This window comes from Octopus sinensis, linkage group LG20 (genome assembly GCF_006345805.1).
Source record: "Octopus sinensis linkage group LG20, ASM634580v1, whole genome shotgun sequence".
NCBI classification, from domain to species: Eukaryota; Metazoa; Mollusca; class Cephalopoda; order Octopoda; family Octopodidae; genus Octopus; species Octopus sinensis.
Window position 1 is genome coordinate 11,692,060 of NC_043016.1, and position 24,547 is coordinate 11,716,606.

Consider the following 24,547-nt stretch of genomic DNA (forward strand, 5'->3'; position numbering starts at 1 on the left):
TTGATAAGGTAACCAGAATACTAAAAGGTTAATAAATTGACAAAAGAACGACAAGCTGCTAGAATCATTGGCACATCGATAAAAATGTTTAGCGGTATTTCTTTTGGTCAATTTTACCTTTTATCCTTTTAGGGAGAAGCACCAGTCAAGTATAAAATTTGATGTAATTTGATTGTCCCGCCACCACTAACAAGTACCTAAAGATTGCTAAAATTAGAACAAATGCAAAGATAAAATAGAATTTGCATCAATGTAATTCTTATCCGATAAGCTTAAGAAGTTTAAAACTCGTTGTTAAGTTAAATGTGTCTCTTTTTAAATATTCACAACACTCTTCAGTTTGAGAGAGATCCTACAGGGTGCTTTTATATTCTAATTGCTTGTGTGATTTCACAGTTTATTGACATTTTCTTTTTGTCTTACATATATATTTCTTTACTACCCACAAGGGGCTAAACATAGAGGGGACAGACAAGGACAGACAAAGGGATTAAGTCGATTACATCGACCCAGTGCGAAACTGGTACTTAATTTATCGACCCCGAGAAGATGAAAGGCAGAGTCGACCTCGGCGGAATTTGAACTCGGAACGTAGCGCCAGACGAAATACGACTACGCATTTCGGCCGGCGTGCTAACGTTTCTGCCAGCTCGCCTTACATATAATTAACCTTATTGTGTTTATATTTAAAAATAAAGAAAGCTTCCCTGAGATATTTTCTCTCGGCTTAAAGAGCCACGGGCAGCCGAAGTTAATGCATTCAGTTGTCGTCGTCACCCACCCACACACATATATATGCACACATCAGATCGACATGACGAAATGCATTCCACCCCTGACCATCTCGTCTGGGTACATTTAGGGTCAAATTGTACAATTAGGATAAAGTTTGTTTTTATTGTGTTTAACGCTCTGATTTCCCGCCAAAGCATCGAAGCGAATGTCGGCCGCGAATCAAGATTGTTTACAAATGTGTAATTGCTTGTTGTGGAAAGTGTCAGCCGAGGTCGTTCTAAATGTGTTGTGTTAGATGTGTCAAGGGAAAGAACTCTATTTTGAACATTCAAGTGAGCTCCCTTGCGCTGTCTCTATGTGGTACATGTGTGTGTGTGTGTGTATTTTTTTGTTCGTTTTTTTTTAAGAAAAAAGAAGGACCCTTCTATTCTGTTCGGGTTTGGTGTAAAGAAAAATCTTTGTTCTCCAAGAGATGTGTTGGAAGAGAAAGGGCCAAGACGACATGAGGCGATGTATTGAAGGCCAATCTCAGAACACTGAGCCTTACGAAGTAGAGATCAGTGTCTCCGCAACAAAAATGGAATTCTAATACGAAGGTGCCATGTACAAAGCACCCGACACACTGTAGAATTGTTGGTGTTAGGAAGTGCATCGAGGTGTAGAAACCACGCCAAAAGAGACTATGGAATTTGGTGTGACTCCTGTCAAGCCGTCGAACCCATGCCATGGGAAACGGACTTTGAATGTAAATGGTTGTGATGATAATTTGTCATGACTGTAGAAAAAGTAAAAGTACAGGGTTTGGACAAAATAATGGAAATTATTTGGCAGTAATTACAGCTTGAATTCTATGAGGTATGGACTCGTACAAAGTTTGAATTGTTTCCAAAGGAATTTTTGTCCATTCTTCAGCTAAAACACTCTCCAGTTCTTGTAGTGATGATGGTGGAGGATATCCACTCCTTACTTGTTTTTCTAAAAGGCACCATAAATGTTCAATAATATTGAGATCTGGGGACTGTGGTGGCCAGAGATGTTCAGCTTCACTAGAATGTTCCTTGTGCCATTCAGTAACAACTTTAGCTGTGTGAATTGGTGCATTATCATCCTGAAAGATTGTGTTTCCCTCCAGAAACAATTCCACAACCATAGGATGAATTTGATCAGATAAAATTCTTAAATAGTCTTGACTATTAATTCTGCTCCACATTTAATAGGCAGTCTGGCTCAAATGCTTCTTTTGGCTGTCTCCACATGTAGACTCAGCCAGCGGTCGGAAATAAGGCAAAGGATGACTCATCCAAGGAAATAACATTCTTCCACTGCTCTAGGGACCAATTCTGTAGGTTTTTACTCCACTCTAAACACTTTGCAACATTTATTTTTGAAAGTAGTAGTTTTCTGATTGCAGGCCTCCCATGAAATCTGGCTTTGTGCTGCTCCTGGGTTCTCAAGGTGGTCATTAAGCTCTGCAGTAATTTTGGGAGCTGTACTTTCATGATCCTTTCTAACAATTCACGTAAGAGTCCGACGGTCCCTATCTGAAAGCCTTAGTTTTCTTCTGGAGTTTTGTTTTGATGAGAAGGATCTCCCTCTTTCTCAAAGGCTGTCTTTACTTTCGAGACAGTACTTCTTGATACACCAAACATTTCAGCTGTTTTCATTACAAGCACCAACAATTTGACCTCTTTGAAAGTCCATTAGATTACCTTTTTCTAATGATATCTGAAAGGGAACAGCAATTTTAGCAAAACATTTTAAGCAACACTAATGATAAATCAAAAAACATAAAAGTAAACAAGCTTTTGATGGTTTTTATAGATATTTCAAAATTATGATGCTAGGTGTTTCCATTATTTTGTCCAATCTTTGTACATCTTGAATTTGGTTTCAAGGTTGAAATTAGAAAATTAAAGTCTAGCAAGACTACATACTTTGGGTTATTAGAAGGCAGTCATTAGCATGCCAGGAAAAATGCTTAATGGTATTCTGGCCATCCTCACATTCTGGTTTTAGATTCTGCCAAGGTCGATGAATTAAGTACCAGTTGAACACTGGGGTCAATGTAACCAACTTAACCCCTATCCCAAAATTTCAGGCTTTGTGCCTTTAGTAGAAAACATTATTATTATTGTTACTATTACCTCTGCCTTAGCAAATGCAGAGGTATTGTTTCAGTCATGTTTGTTTGTTTCTTTGTCCGTGGACAAGACAAGATATCTCAAGAACCACAGGATGGATTTTGATGAAACTTTCAGAGATGTTTGTCCTAGTGACTGACGCAAAATGATTAGATTTTGGGATCATTGCAGTACTGGACAAGGATTCTGGATTATTTGTTATATTTACTTTAGATGAAGTATTACAATCTTACGTTCACTTTCAAGTCTTTCTCTGATTATCTCCCTTGAAAGCACACTCATAGTTTCCATGTAAAGTATGGCAGCATTGCTGTTTCTAAAGTTTTATTTTCGTTTCTCTCTTATTAATTTTATTCGCGTCTCTGTCTGAGTAGAAACTGATGGATAAAGAAATCAAACTACATAAACAAACAGCAGCAAAACCGTTCAGAAATTAAATAACATTGAGATATTCTCTTTTACTCTTTTACTTGTTTCAGTCATTTGACTGTGGCCACACTGGAGCACGACCTTTTAGTCAAGCAAATCGACCCTAGGACTTATTCTTTGTAAGCCTAGTACTTATTCTATCAGTTTCTCTTGCTGAACCGCTAAGTTACGGTGATGTAAACCCACCAGCATCGGTTGTCAAGCGATGTTGGGGTGACAGACACAGAAACATAGATACACACACACACACACACATATTTACATATATATATATATATATACGACGTGTTTCTTTCAGTTTCTGTCTACCAAATCCACTCACAAGGCTTTGGTCGGCCTGAGGCTATAGTAAAAAACACTTGCCCAAGGTGCCATGCAGTGGGACTGAACCCGGAACCATGTGATTCGTAAGCAAGCTACTTACCACACAGCCACTCCTACGCCTACTCAGTAACAATAATAAATTCAATTTATCCTCGACAACTTTTAGTTTTTTAGTTTTACCAATTTTGAATATATTGCTCCTGTTTAAAACCTCTTACTTGATAATTGCATTTCTAGCTCTACCTTGAAGGAAGCTTTACTTCTTGGACACACGTTTTTGTGTCCAAGAATGTTGTTAAACCTCCATTAACAGCACCATATGCAGGTCTTTTCTGTTTTCTTGAACGCGTGGGTAAATTTTTCACTATAGACTTTAATGGTCATAAAGAAATGGCTGCACACTCCTTAAAAAACTAGAACTCCTGAACCAGGTTCTCATCACCAGATGCAGTCTAGAATCAAACACATGACATCATCATCATAATCATCGTTTAACATCTGTTCTCCATGCTAGCATGGGTTGGACGGTTCGACCGGGGATCTGGGAAGCCAGAAGGCTGCACCAAGCTCCAGTCTGATCTGGCAGTGTTTCTACAGCTGGATGCCCTTCCTAACGTCAACCACTCCGTGAGTGTAGTGGGTGCTTTTTACGTGCCAGGCAAGGCTGGCAACGGCCACGATCGGATTGGTGCTTTTTACGTGCCACTGGCCCAGGGATCACAACTACAGTTTCCATTGATTTTTGATGTTGGTGTACTTGACTCAATAGATCTCCACAAGCATATGGTCGAAACAGTGTTTCTTTACTTGCCACCTGCACAGGAGTCAGTCCAGTGGCACTGGCAACTGCCGGGTGCCAGTCATAGGATTGGTTCAATTTTGATTCCGGTTTCACTTGCCCCAACAGGTCTTCACAAGCAGAGTTTAGTGTCCAGTGAAGGAAGGTTGGCATAGGTGCCAGTCATCGTCGGAGGTTCGATTTCGATTTTGACTTCACTTGCCTCAACAGGTCTTCATGTGTCCAAGGAAGGAAAGGCATGCATAAGTGGGCTGGCGACATCCCTGGCATGGGACATGGGATGGACTCACTTGTCCTGCCGGGTCTTCTCACGCACGGCACATTTCCAAAGGTCTCGGTCACTAGTCATTGCCTCGGAGAGGCCTAAAGTTCGAAGGTCATGCTTCACCACCTCATCCCAGGTTTTCCTGGGTCTACCTCTTCCACGGGTTCCCTCAACCGTTAGGGATTGGCACTTTTTCACACACCTATCTTCATCCATTCTTGCCACATGACCATACCAGCACAATCGTCTCTCTTGCACACCACAGCTGATGCTTCTTAGGTCCAACTTTTCTCTCAAGGTACTTACACTCTGTCGAGTATGTACACTGACATCACACATCCATCGGAGCATACTGGCTTCATTCCTCGTGAGCTTACGCATATCCTTAGCAGTCACGGCCCATGTTTCACTGCCATGTAGCATGGCTGTTTGTACACATGCGTCATACAGTCTGCCTTTTATTCTGAGCGAGAGAGACCTTTAGTCACCAGCAGAGGTATGAGCTCTCTGAACTTTGCTCAGGCTATTCTTACTGTAGCAGTTACACTTTCAGCACACCCACCCCCGCTATTGACTTGGTCACCTAGATAACAGAAGCTATCAACTACTTCTAGTCTTTCCCCATGGAAAATGACGGAAGTTGTTTTCTGCAGATTTTCAGTGTTTATTGCTCCTGAGTATCTGCCATATACAAAAACTATCTTCCTAGTTAGCCTTCCTTTGACATTACTGCACCTTTTATGTGTCCATAGCTTACACTGGGTACATCTTATTGAGTTTCTACCTACGCCTTTTCTACAGATTGAGCAGGGCCATCTACCTGAAGGCGTTTGTAATTTGTCTACCTTCCTACTTATTAGGACTTTTGTTTTAGCTAGATTGTCTCTAAGGCCCTTCGATTCTGATCCTTGCTTCCACACCTGAAACTTCTCCAGTTCTGATAGTGACTCAGCAATTAGGGCAAGGTCATCAGCATAGAGGAGCTCCCAAGGGCATCCTGTCTTGAATTACTCCGTAATTGCCTGGAGGACTATGATAAATAGGAGGAGGCTGAGGACTGAACCCTGGTGGACCTCTACCTTGAATTCTTCGGTGAACACGTTGCCAACCCTTACCTTACTTACAGCGTCCCTGTACATGGCTTGCACAGCTCTCACTAACCATTCATCTATCCCTAGTTTCCTCATTGACCCACCAGTAAGGGATCAGGAGACCCTGTCGAAAGCTTTCCCCATGTCACGAAAGCCAGGTACAGGGGCTTATCTTTGGCTAGGTATTTCTCCTGCAGCTGTCTCACCAGAAATATGGCATCAGTGGTGCTTTTCCCTGGCACAAAACCAAACTGCATCTCGTCCAAGTTGACTCTCTCCCTGATCAGTTGGGCTATGACCCTCTCCATAAACTTCATTACCTGATCCAACAGCTTGATACCTCTGTAATTATTTGTATCTAATGCGTCACCTTTACCTTTGTAGCAGTTGACTATTATGCTGCTACACCAGTTTTTGGGTATGACTCCTTTGTGTATCACCTGGTTAACTATACAGGTGACTAGGCTATAGCCAACACTGTCAGATATTTTGAGCATCTCAGCAATAATTCCTGATGGGCCTGGGGCTTTCCCTGTCTTCATGATTCTAATTGCCTTAACTACCATGGAACTGTCAACTCGGATAGCTGGTCCCTCTATTGGGTCGACATTCGGCAGACTCTCTTTATCCCATTCATTTTCTTTATTCAGCAACCTTTCATAGTGGCATCTCCAAACCTCTCTCTTTGCATCCTCATTTAGCGCAAGTGAACCATCATCCATGCGAACACATTTCTCTCCTACCACATCAGGATTCTCTCTCACACACTGTCTTGCAACATGAAATACCTCAAGTCTTTGGACCTCACGGTGCAGAACATTGGCAAATTTTTTCTTATCTGCTTCCCCTCTGGCTAAATAAACCTGTCTCCTAGTTTCCCTTCTGGCAGTCTGATATAGTTCCCTGCTACCACCGTTCTTCCAGTCCTTCAAAGCCTGTTTCTTTTGTCTAATAGCCCTGTCAACCACATTGTTCCACCACCATGTTACCTTGGGTCAATGTGGGACTTTGCACCAGCTACAGATCTGGTCAGTGACTCTCAGCAGGTTGTCCCTTAGAAACTTCCAGTTGTCTTCCACATTATGTGGTGCTATATCCCCTTCTATTTCATCAAAGGCTTTAAGTAATACGTTTCTAAATCTCTGCCCATTTGCAGGATCTTATATATATATATATGCAGAAACTGTTATAATTTTGAATAATTTGTTGACTTTAATTTACTTTATTAAATGAAATTTTTTTTTGAAGTCATTATTTGAGCTGCTGCTTCTGTTCATTTACATCAAACAAAAAGTTTCAATGTTTGAAGAATGCAGAAATGTGTAACAATTAAAGCTATAAAAGGGGTGCTTATCATTTCCTTTTGATTCTTGGAGAATATGCCCCCCCCTCTCTCTCTCTCTCTCTCTCTCTCAGTATTAGTGGTGTTAGTAGAAGGCGAGATATTTTTTTATAGAAATTTGTTTTTACTGCTTCAACATTCAGTTGTCTTCATTTAATTTCCACTTTTTCATACCTGCATGGGGCAGATTTTTCTATGACTGGATGCCCTTCCTGTTGCCAATCTTCACCTGTTTCCAAGCAAGATAATGTCTCCCAAGGGTTAGATATGTTTTTCATGGAAGATTGGAAACGGAAGACACTGCTTCTATGAAGGTGTTGCTTGTTTTACAACCATCACACAATGTCAAGACAGAGTGTAAACAAGCATGCGCACACACACACACACACTTTATCTTCTCAATTTAACGTTGCTTTTCCCATCCTGGCTTGAATGGTCATTTCAACATGAATTGACATGTGAGGGTGCTACACTGAGCCCCAATGCCTGCTTTGTCATGATTTCTACAGTTGGATGCCCTTCCTAATGCCAACCACTTAACAGGGTGAGCTGGGTACTTTATTTTGTGCCACTGGAACTGATGGGTTCACCAAATAAATACTCACAAGACTGAGTGGGGTATAGAACTGGGGGGATGAGAAACAAGGATTGTGGGATAAAAAAAAGTTGATGTCTTGCTGAAGAGGTGACTTACATATCTTGTATTCAGAGAGAGATGTGAGATGAAAGTACAAAAGAAATGTGAAAGACAATAAGATAGAGGGACAGAAAAGGTAGATGGGTAGGTAAGTGTGCTAGAGTGGGAGTATATGCACACAATGAGCTTCTTTCAGTTTCCATCTGCCAAATCCATTTACAGAATACTGGTTGTATTAAAATTACTATTAATGAGGATTTCTGAATGTTTCTTCCTTTCTTCACAACAGTTGGTTTTGAAAAACCCATCTGATTACTTCCTTCTTTACACTGGTTCAGCTAATCTTCTGAAATCCATCTTCTTACTTTCAACATCAGGAAAACCTTCACATAAAATTGGTAGCCTCTAGATTATGTCCTTAACGTTAAACATCAAAGTAAGAATTATATAATTATTGGTTCATTTCTGAAAGTAGTCATGGAATCTTTTCTAATGCTTAATTGCCAACATTTCATGTGTTTTCCAAGGACTTCTAAAAGTTCCTTTTCTCCTCTCCATTGTCTTGTCTTGTCTTCTCTCTCTCTCTCCCTCCCTCTCTCCCCTTCTCTCTCTATCTTTCTCTCTTTCTCTCTCTCTCTCTCTCTCTCTCTCTCTCTCTCTCTCTCTCTCTCTCTCTCTCTCTCTCTCTCTCTCTCCCTCTCTCTCCCCCCTACTGGTACATAATTTATCAACCCCGAAAGAACCCAGAGCATAAGACAGATGAAATACCTATTTCTTTACTACCCACAAGGAGACAGACAAGCGGATTAAGTCGATTATATCAACCCCAGTGCATAACTAGTACTTAATTTATCAACCCTGAAAGGATGAAAGGCAAGTTGACCTCGGCAGAATTTGAACTCAGAACATAACAGCCAACGAAATACGGCTACGCATTTCGCCCAGTGTGCTAACGTTTCTGCCAGCTCACCGCCTTAAACAGCAGTTGATATTAAATAAATATTAGGGTCAGTTTAATGTGACCAAGTAAAGCCATTGAAGGCAGTGTACAAGCATTCCTACAGTCCAGTGACTGAACGGGATAAGAAAGTAAACATTCAAATTCTTCATGGTTTTCATGAGGAGGAAAGTGATGCACCTATAAAACTGATATCAGTCTCTTGTAGACTAACCTTGGTGAAGTTAGTTTTCAGCAATTGATACAACTTGGCACTGGTGCTGTTACAGATGAAATCAAAATGTCTGTCCAATGCTCTACCAGTCCACAGCCCTCCACTGGTGCTTTTTAAAAAAAAAATTTTTTTTCTTTATCCTACCCTTGGGCAGAGCCCATTACAGCACAGGGAGGTGCTGTCTAAAGTATCTGTGTGTATGTGTAGTAGCAACATGACTGTCATGGCTGTGAGAGCACTATACTATTTGTAAGCTTCACCTGACATATGTGGAGGGTCAATAATGAATGGGAGCTGAAGTATCTTGGGGCCCTGAAAAGAAACACCAGTTGTTCTGTATGTGCTTTTTGCTAAGAGGAATCCCCAATAGTAGTAGTGAGGCCCAATTTTTTTTTTTTTTTAATGTATAGAATTTGTATGTTCTTACTGTTGAAAGGGAACAAGACTGGCGTATCTCCATCAGAAGATGCTTTCCAGTTCTTTGCTTATATATGGTTTACTAGTTTATATAGCACTAGTTGCTATGCTAGGGTGAGCAGACACTCAATAGATCCTGGAATTGTTTGCCAAGTTTTAAATGGCTGTGTCTGCGTGGTAAGAAGTTTGCTTCTCAAACCCTAAAATCCCTTACCCTAGTGTGGCCACAGTTCAGTGATTGAAACAAGTAAAGGATATATTCTTTTACTTGTTTCAGTGATTTGACTGCGGCCATGCTGGAGCACCGCCTTTAATCAAGCAACTCGACCCCGGGACTTATTCTTTTTGTAAGCCCAGTACTTATTCTATCGGTCTCTTTTGCCGAACCGCTAAGTGACGGGGACATAAACACACAAGCATCGGTTGTCAAGCAATGCTAGGGGACAAACACAGACACACAAACACACACACGCATATATATATATATATATATATATATATATATGACGGGCTTCTTTCAGTTTCCGTCTACCAAATCCACTCAAAAAGCTTTGGTCGGCCTGGGGCTATAGCAGAAGACACTTGCCCAAGTTGCCACGCAGTGGGACTGAACCCGGAACCATGTGGTTGGTAGACAAGCTACTTACCACACAGTCACTCCTGGGCCTATATAATTATAAATAATTATCCAGATACATATTCAGTATGTGAAAGTACAGTTATTAGAGCGTCAGACAGTGAGTTCAATTCCCAGACCGGGCAGTGTGTGTTGTGTTCTTGAGCAAGATATTTCATTTCACATCGCTTCAGTTCACACAGCTGTAGAAATTAACTGTAACATCGGTGGCATGGAGAGTGCAGGCTGGTATGCATGGATGACTGTTGGTCTTACTTAACCAACCTTGCTGGACTTGTGCCTCGGAGGGTAACTTTCTAGATGCAGTCCCATGGTCATTCATGATTGGAGGAGGGTCGTTACCCTTCACCTTTTTACATATTCAGCTACATAAGGCAGTGAGTGAGCTGGAAGAACCATTGGCGCGTCATACAAAATGCTTTGCAGTATTTTATTCATCTTTACATCCGGACCTCAAATTCCACTAAGGTTGACTTTGCCTTTCATCCTTTGGGAGAAGGGGACTATAAAATAACAGCTAGTTGAGTACAGGGTTGATGTAATCAACTATCCCCCTCCCCTCAAAAACTGCTGGCACTGCCAAAATTTGAAACCATTATTATTCAATTACATATATCTTTGAGTTGAGAAGGGAAACTGGGAAAACAAGTTTGTTGTAAGTTAATAAAATAAGTTTATTAAGTAGAGAGAGAGAGAGAGACCTTTCAAAAGCCTGAGGTCCATAAGAAAATTCATTTGAGTAAAATGGAGTTCTTGGTAGTGTAAAAATTTGGGAATTATTGTCAGATGGTAAAGCTTTGGCAATAAAGCATCGTAATATAACTCAAAAAATCATCATCATCATCATCATCATTTAGCGTCCGTTTTCCATGCTAGCATGGGTTGGACGGTTCTACTGGGGTCTGTGAAGCCAGAAGGCTTCATCAGGCCCAGTCAAATCTGGCAGTGTTTCTACGGCTGGATGCCCTTCCTAACGCCAACCACTCCGTGAGTGTAGTGGGTGCTTTTTACGTGCCACCCGCACTGGTGCCAGACAGAGCTGGCAAACGGCACGAACGGATGGTGCTTTTATGTGCCACCGGCACGAGGGCCAGGCGAGGCTGGCAACGGACACGAAACGGGGCGGTGCTGGCAACGGTCGCGAAACGGAAAGTTCTCTTACATGCCACCGACACTGGTAACACATCTGCATTTTCCATTGATCGATTTCGATTCTGATCCTCACTTGCCTCAATGGGTCTTCACAAGCAGAGTTTCGACATGCCACCGGCACTGGTAGCACATCCGCAATTTCCATTGATCGATTTCGATTCTGATCCTCACTTGCCTCAACACGTCTTCACAAGTAGAGTTTTGTGTCCCAAGAAGGGAAGGTATGCATACGTAGGCTGGCTCCATCCCATGTAGAAGGCCACGGGTTGTGGACTCACTTGTCCTACCGGGTCTTCTCGCGCACAGCACACTTCCAGAGGTCTCGGTCTCTAGTCATTTCCTCAGTGAGACCTAAAGTTCGAAGGTCGTGCTTCACCACCTCGTCCCAGGTTTTCCTGGGTCTGCTTCTTCCACAGGTTCCCTCAACCGCTAGGGTGTGGCACTTTTTCACACAACTATCTTCATCCATTCTCGCCACATGACCATACCAGCGCAAACGTCTCTCTTGCACACCAAACTGATGCTTCTTAGGTCCAGCTTTTCTCTCAAGGTACTTACACTCTGCCGAGTGTGAGTACCGGCATTACACATCCATCGGAGCATACTTCATTTCTAGCGAGCTTACGCATATCCTCAGCAGTCACGGCCCATGTTTCACTGCCATGTAGCATGGCTGTTCGTACACACGCATCATACAGTCTGCCTTTCACTCTGTGCGAGAGGCCTTTTGTCACCAGCAGAGGTAAGAGCTCTCTGAACTTTGCCCAAGCTATTCTTACTGTAGCAGTTACACTTTCAGCACACCCACCCCCGCTGCTGACTTGGTCACCTAGGTAACGGAAACTATCAACTATTTCTAGTTTTTCTCCCTGGAAAGTGACGGAAGTTGGTCTCAGAGCATTTTCCAGTGTTTATTGTTCCTGAGCATCTGCCACATGCAAAAACCATCTTCCTAGTTAGCCTTCCTTTGACATTGCTGCATCTCTTATGTGTCCATAGCTTACACTTGGTGCATCTTATAGAGTTTCTACCTACACCTTTTCTACAGATCGAGCAGGGCCATCTACCTGAAGGTGTTTGTGATTTGTCTACCTTCCTACTGATTACGACTTTGGTTTTAGCTAGATTGACTCTGAGGCCCTTCGATTCTAATCCTTGTTTCCACACCTGAAACTTCTCCTCCAGTTCTGATAGCGACTCAGCAATTAGAGCAAGGTCATCAGCATAGAGGAGCTCCCAAGGGCATCTTGTCTTGAATTCTCCGTTATTGCCTGGAGGACTAAGATAAATAGGAGGGGGCTGAGTACTGAGCCTTGGTGGACCCTAACCTCTACCCGGAATTTTAATCTCCAACTATTACTACTATCCTACACTCTACCCGACACGCTCTCCTACTAGTCCCATACATCCCAGCTCTCACTAACCATCACTATCTTGTTTTCTCATTGCCCACCAGATAAGGGATCGGGGGACCCTGTCAAAGGCTTTCTCCATGTCAACAAAAGCCAGGTACAGGGGCTTATCTTTGGCTAGGTATTTCTCCTGCAGCTGCCTTACCAGGAATATAGCATCAGTAGTACTTTTCCCTGGCACAAACCCAAACTGCATCTCATCTAAACTAACTCTCTCTCAATTAGTTGGGCTATGACCCTCTCCGTAACCTTCATCACCTGGTCCAACAGCTTGATACCTCTGTAGTTATTTGTATCTAGGGCATCACCTTTACCTTTGTAGCAGTTGACTATTATACTGCTACACCAGTCATTGGGTATGACCCCTTTGTGTATCACCTGATTAACTATATGGGTGACTAGGCTATAGCCGACACTACCAGACATTTTGAGCATCTCTGCAGTGATCCTGATGGGCCTGGGGCTTTCCCTGTCTTCATGCTTCTAATTGCCTTAGCTACCACAGAACTATCAACTCGGATAGCTGGTCCCTCTGTTGGGTCAACATTCGGCAGACTCTCTTTATCCCATCATTTTCTTCATTCAGCAACCTTTCATAGTGGCATCTCCAGACCTCTCTCTTTGCATCCTCATTTAGCACAAGTGAACCATCTTCCATGCGAACACACTTCTCTCCTACCACATCACGATTCTCTCTCACACACTGTCTTGCAACACGAAACACCTCCAGTCTTTGGTCCTCACGGCGCAGAACATTGGCAAATTTTTTCTTATCTGCTTCCCTCTGGCTAAATAAACCTGTCTCCTAGCTTCTCTTTTGGCAGTCTGATACAATTCCCTGCTACCCCCATTTTTCCAGACCTTCCAAGCCTGTCTCTTTTCTCTAATAGCCCTGTCTACAATATTGTTCCACCACCACGTTATTCTAGGTCGAGAGGGGACTTTGCACCAGCCACAGATCTGGTCAGTGGCTCTCAGCAGGTTGTCCCTTAGAAACGTCCAGCTGTCTTCTACCCCCTGTGATGCTCTATCCCCTTCTACTTCGTCAGAGGCTTCAAGTAATATGTCCCTAAATCTCTGTCCATTTGCAGGATCTTTAAGCTTCCAGATCCTTCTTCTCCATATTTGTCGTCTTCTGGTTGTCCTCCTAGTCCTGATCCTAAAGTCACTAACTACCAGTCTATGTTGTGGGGTACATTCTTCACCTGGGAAGGTTTGGCATTTATAAGCAGCCATCTCTCCCTTTGCCTTGTAAGGATGTAGTCAATTTGGCTGGTATGTTGGCCCGATTGGTAAGTGACTAGGTGGCTGGTAGGTTTCCTGAAGTTAGTGTTGCAAATCAGAAGATTATTTGCATCGCAGAACTCCAGCAGCCTGGTTCCCTCCTCGTTGCGGGAGCCATAGCCATAGCCTCCATGTACGCCATGGAAGCCCCCAGCATGTCGTCCAACGTGACCATTGAAGTCACCAGCCACAAAGATAAGGTCTCTGTCGTTCGTCAATGAGGTAGTCTGCAGTAGAGTGTCATAGAATCGATCTTTCTGTCCATCGGGTAGCCCCGACTGAGGAGCATAGGCTGATATAATGGTTGCTAAACTATGATGAAGCACTAATCTAATCTTAAGTATTCTGTCACTTACTCTGATTACCTCAATTACTTTATCTACCCATTTCTCAGCGATAAGTATACCCACGCCACCAACCCCGTCAGTGTTCCCTGCCCAGAAAATCTTGTACCTGCGTTCCTTGCCTGTGAGGAACCTAGCTGATCCTCCTCTCCACCTTATTTCTTGCATGCAACATATATCCACACATCTCCGTTCAAGCATCTCGACTATCTCACCAGACCTACCTTTCAGAGTGCCAACGTTGAGGGTGCCAACCCTGAGGGTGTGGAAGGCATGGCTCTAGAGACCCTGGGACGGTGGACAGTAGCTTCGTGTACCTGAAAAGAAAGCTCGCATTTGGCAGAATTCATGTGCAAGAAATGAAGTAGTAAAGTAGCCTTCAGTACAACCTGCATAACGCTAGCCTTTCATATTTTGCACTGTATGAACATTACCTTACATAGGTCGAGACTAGGGGTAGGGGTGGTGAGAGCATTTGCAGTCTTCATGGGAAGCAACCCCGGGATGGAAGAGAATAGGAACTTCCGGCATGCGTGGTGGGGTGGGAGGGCGGGTGCACCGTAGCTGAGTAAAGAGGTTCTGTTAATCGTGAGCTAGCAAATGGGTTTGTATGAATCGGGAGACAATACTAAACGAAAAATTGAAAAATTAGAGTGGCTATGAACCTGGAGACAAGTCTAAACGAAAAAAAAAAATGTTTGAGCTAGACAGGGTAATGAGGGAATACTGAAAGAATGAGGGACAATACAATGAGATGGAAATTGAAGAATAGAGAAAGAATAAGGATAAGTGCAAGAAAGAAGGTAGTCGTAGCGAGGTTGGACGATTCACTTAACTTTTAGCCATTCATGATCTGTGCGTATTCTTTAGATATTTTGAAGCGAGTGGGGTTAACGATAAATGCGATCGCTCTTTTATGTATGGCGATGATGGTTTTGGGGAGGGGGGGGGGCATAGAGGACCATGGCGATGATGGTTATGGGAAGGGGGGACATAGCGAGAGAGAGATAGGGTTAGTTAGAGAGAGAGGTCAAGGGACACGTGACAATAAGCGGTGTGAGGGAATTTGACTGGGGACGGCATTGTCGATAAATAAACATTAGATAAATAGGTTTGAAAATCAGAAAAATCAGAGGGAATATCATTATTGATAGCTAATATAACACCGTAGCTGAGTAAAGAGGATTCTGTTAATCGTGAGCTAGCAAATGGGTTTGTATGAATCGGGAGACAATACTAAACGAAAAATACATAAACGAGTGTGTATGTATTTTTAATCGACAGAAGTTACAGAGTAATTAACCAAAAGTTTTGTGGATCAGAACTCAGAAAACTCTCAGCCCGATTAAAAAATTATTTAAAATTCTGTATGGTATAAATAGGTTTGTAATAAAAACTGGAAAATAGAACTTGAATCGTTAGTGCATATATATATATATATATATATATATATATATATATACTTTATTTAAAGCAGTTTTTGTTAGAATCTAACAAAAACTGTCCGATAAACGGCAATGGGAAACTCAGAGTAACAGGTTTTGTTGAATTTTCTGCTGCTTTAAATAAAGCATATTACTCTACCACTGGTATTTGAGTACTCTTTTTTCCACATTTATGTGTTTACTCCGGTATATATATATATATTATATATATATATTATATATATATATATAATAATAATAAATATTAGGGAATAAATCCAATATTAAAATTTTATGTATTGATTAAGTCTTTCCTTGTTTGTTTTGCAAAATAGTGGTTTTGTCTTGAATTAATATTATATATATATAATATATATATATATATATATATATATATATATCATCATCATCGTTTAACATACATGTATATGTATATATATATTTACTCATTATTAATTGGAATTGATAAGTTCCAATGCACAAAATTCTCAGTACTTCAGTAATTATTCTGTAAACTGCCGCTTATTGAAAAAAAAAAAAACATGCTATGTGATACAATTATTTGTGTGTCATTCTGACCCATAAAATCAAATTCGTTTAATGCCAGAGAAAATGCTTTGCAGTATTTTATATTCAGTCAAAAATCCTGTTGAGATCAATTTTGCCTTTTGTCTCCCTAGGGTCAGTAATGGAAAGTATGAACCTAAGTATTGGGGTCAAGTAAATCAACTGACTCCCTACGTCCCCTAAAATTACTGATTTCATCTGTATTTAGACAATTTTTTTTTAAATGAAGTTTTCAATTTTTTTTTTTTTTCTGAAGATGTGTTTAAAATTGTTTTTTCTTCAATATTTAAGCTATTTAGTTCTTTAGCTTTCGGCATTTAACCCTTTTACTATGATGGCTTTAGAAACACTATAGGATAATCGTGAAAAATAATAGAAGAGTGTTATGTTTTTTGGTCCATAGTTTGGAGCTTCATTGATAAACCCTTTATGTATTTAATTATGTCATCACCCAGTATTTAGCTTGACAGAGCTATTAATTTTATCAATGAGGGTTCTAATGATGAAGAATCAATAAATGATCATGTAATTATATCAAACTATAAAGGTTTTCTTTTGTTTTTTTAAGTGGGGGTTTTGCCAGCTAATCAAATTTTTTTTTTTTTTTTGTTCAGATGTTATTGATTTACCTGGGTTTGAATTTCTATTAACTCTCTCTCTCTCTTTCTCTGTTTGTCTATCTCTCCCAACCTATCTGTTTATCTATCTGTCTTTCTTTCTTTTCTGTTTGTGCCAATAAGATTATTAGAAACTGTATAATTTATCTGTGACTGAATGTTCCCTTTTTTTTTTTGTCTTAATGCCAAACAAACGAAATCACCATCACCACCACCATCATCATCATCATCTATAAAAGCATTGAGCTGGTAGTGTTATTGAAGTATCAGATAAAATGGAGTAAACATTATTTGCCAACATAACATGCCAGTCCTGGCTTAGAGTAAATGTTGCTGTAATTTAGCCCCAGGAGACAGCGTCTCCAGCTGGCTATACGACACGATCTGTGTCCTTATATTTTTGATCAAGGGAATGTAGCACCACCACTCAGCTCAAAACAATATCTGTGTATCGCGATTTCCAGATTATTTTCCTTCATCAGCACAGAATAATTGCTTGGCTAGAGGTAGCGCTGCCAAATTACCATTCGAAATATATAGTATTCAAAGTGACAACTAGTCACTGATTTATAACTTAGGAAAATTATTATTCGAAATATTCAAAAATATAAAGACCCACATCGTGTCGTTATAGCCAGCTGGAGACGATGTCTGGTGGGGCTTCATCGTAAACCAGGACTGCCCTGTTATGTTGGCAAGTAATCTTTACTCCAAAGTACTGTTGCTGAATATCTCTCGTTGTGAGATTTACAAATCAGATAAAATGGTTTGCATCATTTGGTTCCAATATGGTGGTGAGCTGACAGAATTGTTAGCATGCCGGACAAAATGCTTCATGACATTTCTTTTGGCATTAGGTTTTTGAGTTCAAATTCTGCTCTGGTCAAATACCAGGGATCAATGTAATCAATCAACTACTTCCTCCCCCCCAAATTTCAGGCTTTGTGCCTAAAGTAGAAAGGTTTATTTAGCTCCAGCTCTTTGTATTCTGAGTTCAAATCCAACTAAAGTCAACTTGGCTTTTACATCCCTCTTGGGGTACAGGGTGATAAATAAACTCCCCACTAGATTTATTATTTCTTTATTGCCCATGAGGGGCTAAACATAGAGAGGATAAACAAAGATAGACAAAGCGATTAAGTCGATTACATCAACCCCAGTGCATAAATGGTACTTAATTTATTGGCCCCGAAAGGATGAAATGCAAAGCTGACCATGGCGGAGTTTGAACTCAGCACGTAACAGCAGACAAGATTCCGCTAAGTAGTTCACCCGACATGCTAACATCTCTCTCTCTCTCTCTCTCTCTCTCTCTCTCTCTCTCTCTCTCTCCCTCCCTCCCACCCTCTCTGCCCCCTCCCTTTTTTATGTGGCCAAGGCACACTGACCAGTCCAAGATGTGGACAGGGTAGGGGAACTAGATTTCTGGCCTTGAACCTATGATGTGGTATTCCACCCCTGACAAAATATTTGAAGCCATATTGTTCTGGATTCAAATGTTTACAGCTTCGGCTTAGCTTATAATTCCTCTTAAGTCTGTGATATTATTAGGGATTGATGCAATTTTCTTATTATCTTTTACTTGTTGCAGTCATTTGGCTGCCACCATACTGGAGCATTGTCTTGAAGGGATTTTGTGAAACAAATCAACTTCTTCTTTTTTTTTTTTTTAGTCTAGTACTTACTCTATCAGTCTCTTTTGCCAGACCATTTAAGTTACAGGGACATAAACATACACACATGGCAGGCTTCTTTCATTTTCCGTCTACCAAATCCACTGAAGGCTTTGGTTACAGTAGAAAACATATGCCCAAGGTGCCACACAGTGGAATTGAACCATGTGATTGAGAAGCTAGCTTCTTACCACTCAGACACACCTATATATATATATATATATATATATATATATATATATGCACTATATTTAAATTGAATTGATTTTACTGTTATCAGTTTGAAAATATAGCCACAAAACACGTGTAGCCGTTTTACAAATTATATACTATTTATTTATTATTTTGTATTTTAATTATTAGTATATGTTTTATCATATATTTAATTTTTTTCTATATAGTATAATTTAATTATATCATTATTGAATTGCTACATGGTGGTTCTTCTCTAATTTACTTATATATATATATATATATATATATATATATATATATATATATATATATATATATGTGTATGTATGAGACAGGCGTCTTTCAGTTTTCATCTCAGAAGACTTTAGTAGGTCCAAGGCTATAGTGGAAGACACTTGTCTAAGGTGCTGTGCAATGGGACCTAAAGATAATAGTAAATGAACTTGTACCTTAATTTTGATAATTTTTATATATATTTTTCTGTCTCCTTTTTTTTTTAACAGGTGGGAATCGCGTTCCTGCTGAATCTGCATCTCTCCGTGGTGCTGGAGCTACTACCGCAGCTAGGGGTAAGATTCGGATGCCCAAAGGGCAAACCGTTATATCTCGCCAAGCTGTTCAGTGTCAAGTTTGTGCCAAAACCCTCAACAACCCCAGTGCCTTGGCAAAACACAAGCTCACCCACAGTGATGAAAGGAAATATGTCTGCCATATATGTTCAAAAGCTTTTAAAAGACAAGATCATTTGTAAGTATTTTCCATCCCCAGCTAATTATTTTTTATTGTGGTTGTTTGTTTCTTTTAGGGGTTTGGTTGTTTTTGTTTTGTTTTTTTCTTAATATTTAAATTAGTATAAGACTCACATCATCATCATCATTATCATCATTATTTAACATTCCTTTTTTCCATATCGAGGGACATAGATAGGATATAAGAACGGAGCGGTAGTAAGTGTGTGGAAAAGGTGTAACGGATGATTAGAGATGGGGATTGAGGCAGAGGTAGTGAAGAAAATAGGAGTGAGTCAGGGAGGAGAAGGTGGTAGTGGTAAGGGACAGTAATAGGGATACCAGTGTCATGCATTGGCAATAAAGGTTGTCATTAATGGTCCTTGAATGAGAGTAGTAACACAGTCGGGGATGGCTGTTGTGGGGTAAGGCTTACAGGGTCTTGTTTTTGCACAGGCAGATGGGGTTTTTTTTCATACTCTTTAATCTTTTACTTGTTTCAGTCATTTGACTGCGGCCATGCTGGAGCACCGCCTTTAATCGAGCAACTCGACCCCGGGACTTATTCTTTTGTAAGCCCAGTACTTATTCTATCGGTCCCTTTTGCCGAACCGCTAAGTAACGGGGACATAAACACACCAGCATCGGTTGTCAAGCAATGCTAGGGGGACAAACACACACGCACATACATATATATATATATATACCACGGGCTTCTTTCAGTTTCCGTCTACCAAATCCACTCACAAGGCATTGGTCGGCCCGGGGCTATAGCAGAAGACACTTACCCAAGGTGCCACGCAGTGGGACTGAACCCAGAACCATGTGGTTGGTAGACAAGCTACTTACCACACAGTCACTCCTGTGCCTATAACTTTTATTGTATAACTTTTATTAATGCATGTATCGTTGATGTAGAAAAACACATGGCATCAGGTAGCCACCATAAATTCTGGTTCTTCTTGCTCTCCATGTTGCTACATGTACATGTGTTTGTATTGTATTCTAATAGAGCCATATATGCAACAGTGCAGTGACTATGGAACACGGTAACAGCTGCTTATTTTTTAACAGTTTGGGGGAAGTGAAAGAGTGGGCCTGGGAGGAAATAAGGTGGCCAAGGCAAGGACTGGACAAATTGCCAGCACAAGCATAACGCTTGGACTCTCTCCCTCTCTCTCTCACTTAAATGGACAGCAGTGGCCATGAGGCTTTGATATGCAACAGCACTTGGTAATAAGTAGACACTTTTAACAAATTGGCAAAAACCAGGCAAAACCTGTTCAGTTTACAAAAAGAGTTTGTGGTTTAACTGTTGAGCCTATTTATTAACTAAGGCTAAATTTGCATGCATTAAAAAGTACGCTTGCACACTTAATTTCCACTTTAACCACACACATTCACTATTTCAGTTGAGTTACAGTTTTTTTTTTTTACCTTTTGAAGAGTTAGCTAAAGGGAAGTAATAAAGTATACTTTCTATTTTTTAGTGTTGCACATTTTACATACATGTGAATATTTTGTTCTTTGGTTAAGTTTTACCTTTTCACTTTCTCACAGATGTGTATTTATTTTGATTAGATTTTAATCTAACCGAAATATGCAAGAGTTCTCAATATGCAAAATTGTTTTTTAAATATAATTTGATTATGTTTAAAAATGCATTTTTCTTTCCTTCTGTGTCGTTGCTGATTTCTGCATTCAGTTTCCTTATTTAAAAAAGATAGATGCAAAATACTAAATATATGAATCCTATATATAAGGATTGCATTGAAATGAATTCATATTAAAATCCATAGATAAAATTTTTTTTCAACAATTGATATTTCAAATTTCTTTTTTATATATATAGGTCAGCATAACCTATAATTTCTACTACATACAATCCTATTAATATATGGGGGAGCTATTTCATCTAAGACTGTTTTGAAACAAGAATTATTACAGTATGGAAGAAACATGTTGGCCATTCAAAAACTATTAACTGTACTTAAATATTTATTTTTATCTTTGAAGTGACAAAAATTTTGACACTGTTTTGCAAGCAATAATTTGATTAAGTGAAGTTAACCATCTTTGTGTGTTTATGAATGGCTGATATATGCCTTCCACACTAACCATATCAATATGTTTAACTCTACAACTTAATTTCTGCATCAGGATGGCCAAAAAGATGCACAGTCAGCCAACAGCTTATGTATCAAGTAATCCAACTACAGCAGCTTATTTTCTTTTGGACAGAATTCTTGATTCTACATTACTTATTTGTAAAATGTTTGCCTCTTAATTTACAACAAAGTGCATATCATCATCAATCACAAATTGGGTACCTTCCATGTATCTGGGGTTGGTTTGCCACGCCTTGAATGGCCTCTTGCTCTTTACCTTCACATTTCCTGCCAGAATGATCTTGGGCAATGAATCTTAACTCGTTGTATTCTCAAAATGTGATTGCTTTGTTGATTTGGTTCTCTACAGTAAATATTTTCAGACTTTAAGCTTTTCTAGTACTGCAGCATTTGCTATTCTGCCTTCTTTTCCATTACTCTAATTGTCCAAATTTCTGCCCTATACCAGACAATTAGAACAAACACACGCAGACACATTTTAAAGAGAGAGAATAAAATTAAGTGCAGGGAGAAACAGATGAGAGGGACAAGGAAATGACAAGGATACTGAAGTCCTGCAGCTTCAGCAACATTAACAAGGAAAGACTTTCACCTCCATGTATACGATATTTGACTTTGTCCTTTGTTGTAGGATAAGAGGCAAAATATTCCAACTGAGACTGTAGAATCAAGTTGTCTTGATTCTAATTTAGATATACATTCATCGTCATTATCATCATCATTTCAACATCAGCTTTTCCATGCTTGCATGGGTCTGATGGAATTCGTTGTAGTGAATTTTTCATCTGGATATATTTCCTGTTGACAACCCTCATCTATTTTTAAGCAAAGTGATATTTCCCTGTGGCTAGACATGTTTTCTGAGAAAGATTGAAAATGAACCACCTCACTATTATGATTATTAAAACAAGGGGTGCACACAAATATACACACACACACTCATATATTTTGCTAGTGTCATGTAAATAGCATGTAAAATGCACCCATTACACTCTTGTAGTGGTTGGTATTAGGAAGGGAATTCAGCCATAAAAACTTTGCCAAATCAATCATCATCATCATCATTGTTCGACCGTGGTCGAGACAATGGAACTTACTATGTTACGCCAGACTTCACGGTCCATCATGGCATTACGGAGGTCCTGTTGCTGGATGCCTGTATCCCTGAAGATTACATCAGGGTAGGAGAGTGTGCACCCTCTGGTATTCCAAACTGGAACCTGGTGCAGTTCTCCAGCTTACCAGTTCCAGTCAAACAGTCTAACCCATGCCAGCATGGAACATAGACATTAAATGATGATAATAATTATGTGCTTCTTCCAGTTTCTGCCTCCCAAATTTGCTTGCTCACAAGACTTTGGTTGGCCTGGGGCCGTAGTAAAAGACACTTGCCTAAAATATCATATGATGGGACTGAACTTGAGACAGCATGGTTGGAAAACAAGTTTCCTGCTGTATCATCAGATGCTTGTCACAGCTGATAACATGAGCTGTAAATCACAAGGAGCTGAGTAAAACTGTGATTAAAAAGAATATATATATAGGAAATGTTTTGAGTGCTGTGAATTTAAAAACTTGCTTTCCAACCATGGTTCAGTCCCACTGTGTGTCACTTTGAGCAAGTGTCTTCTATTATAACCCTAAGTCAACTAAAGAGTGCATTTTGATGATGGAAACTGAAAGAAGCCCATCATGTGAATGCTCTATGTATACCCTTATCTTCACATCACATGATGGTTGTTAAGCATGCATCATCATTACTGAAGCAATGTATGTTCATTTCCAGTTTTTTTTTTAAACCACATCTGGTTATGGAGAAATATTGTCTTGTTTGGAAACAGGTGAAGATTGGCAACAGGAAGGGCATCTGGTCGTGGAAAATCTGCCTCAACAAAATTCCATCTAACTTATGCAAGCATGGAAAAGTGGACGCTAACTGATGTGTTCTTGGCAGTGACAAGCGCTTCGGTACGTGATCAGGGCATCAGAATAAAGGACTCGGAGATAGAAGTCTAAGTGTCAATAAGCATAATTCTAAACTGTGATTCCAACAAAATATATTAAACATATATTTTGATGTGATCTCATCTTCTTTGTCCACTTATTCCTGGGAGGGTTGTCAGGGCAAAGCCCTCAAGCACACCTTCCTTCAGGTTTAATCAGCAACATCTGTTTCCTATCAATCTGGCTGAATCTCCAAGTATGACCAACCAAGCTCATGGATGTTATCCAACCATCTTGCTCATGATCTACCACTGGCTCTCCTGCTGGTTGATTTTGCCAGTAAAGCCTCTGCATTGCCATGTAAAAGCACCCAGCATACTCTGTAAAGTGGTTAGTGTTAGGGAGGGCATCCAGCCATAGAAACCAAGCTAAAGCAGACTGGGGTCTGGTGCAGCTCCCCAGCTTGCCAGCTCTAGTCAAACCATCCAACCTGTGCCAGCATGAACAACTGATGTTAAATGATGATGATGTCTGTAATATTAGAACTGTGAACTTTCAATTCGGAGAATGAAATTTTGATGTGACGCTCAGTAAAAACAGCATAGGGAGCAATGTCGCAAAGTGAGAAAATAAGAAATGGTGGCTCTAAACAAAGTGAGAAATAATTGTTCATATCCAATTAATTATGAACCAATTAATCTCAATAATACAAAGAACTTGAGTTACTTTTTTATCTTTCACTTGTTACTTTTGTTAAACAAAGATATCAAGTTGAATATTGTATAAGAGATGGGGGTTTTTTTTCTAATTCTTGGTTGTGACAAAAAAATTGCCATGCATTTAATGCAATCATATTACAGAATTAAGGATGAGATACTCAGCTTATGATGAAACATGTTATCTCTTTAGCACTGGGGTTGCTCTCTCAAATGTAATGCTTATTTAGGCCCCGTGCCGGTGGCACATAAAAAGCACCCACTACACTCACGGAGTGGTTGGCGTTAGGAAGGGCATCCAGCTGTAGAAACACTGCCAGATCAGACTGGTGCCTGGTGCAGCCTTCTGGCTTCCCAGACCCCAGTTGAACCA

The 24,547-nt window shown here is 40.2% G+C and overlaps 1 protein-coding gene across 4 annotated transcripts in view; it reads left to right on the top strand.

Annotated features, from left to right (window-relative positions):
- LOC115222524 (probable serine/threonine-protein kinase DDB_G0282963) overlaps window positions 1–24,547 on the top strand; it is a 315,550-nt gene that overhangs the window by 288,934 nt on the left and 2,069 nt on the right. For all 4 annotated transcript variants that reach the window (XM_029792779.2, XM_036511680.1, XM_036511681.1 and 1 more), the window contains exon 4: window positions 19,161–19,404. In XM_029792779.2, coding sequence (XP_029648639.1) covers window positions 19,161–19,404 — 244 coding nt within the window. The remainder of the gene's footprint in view (window positions 1–19,160; window positions 19,405–24,547) is intronic.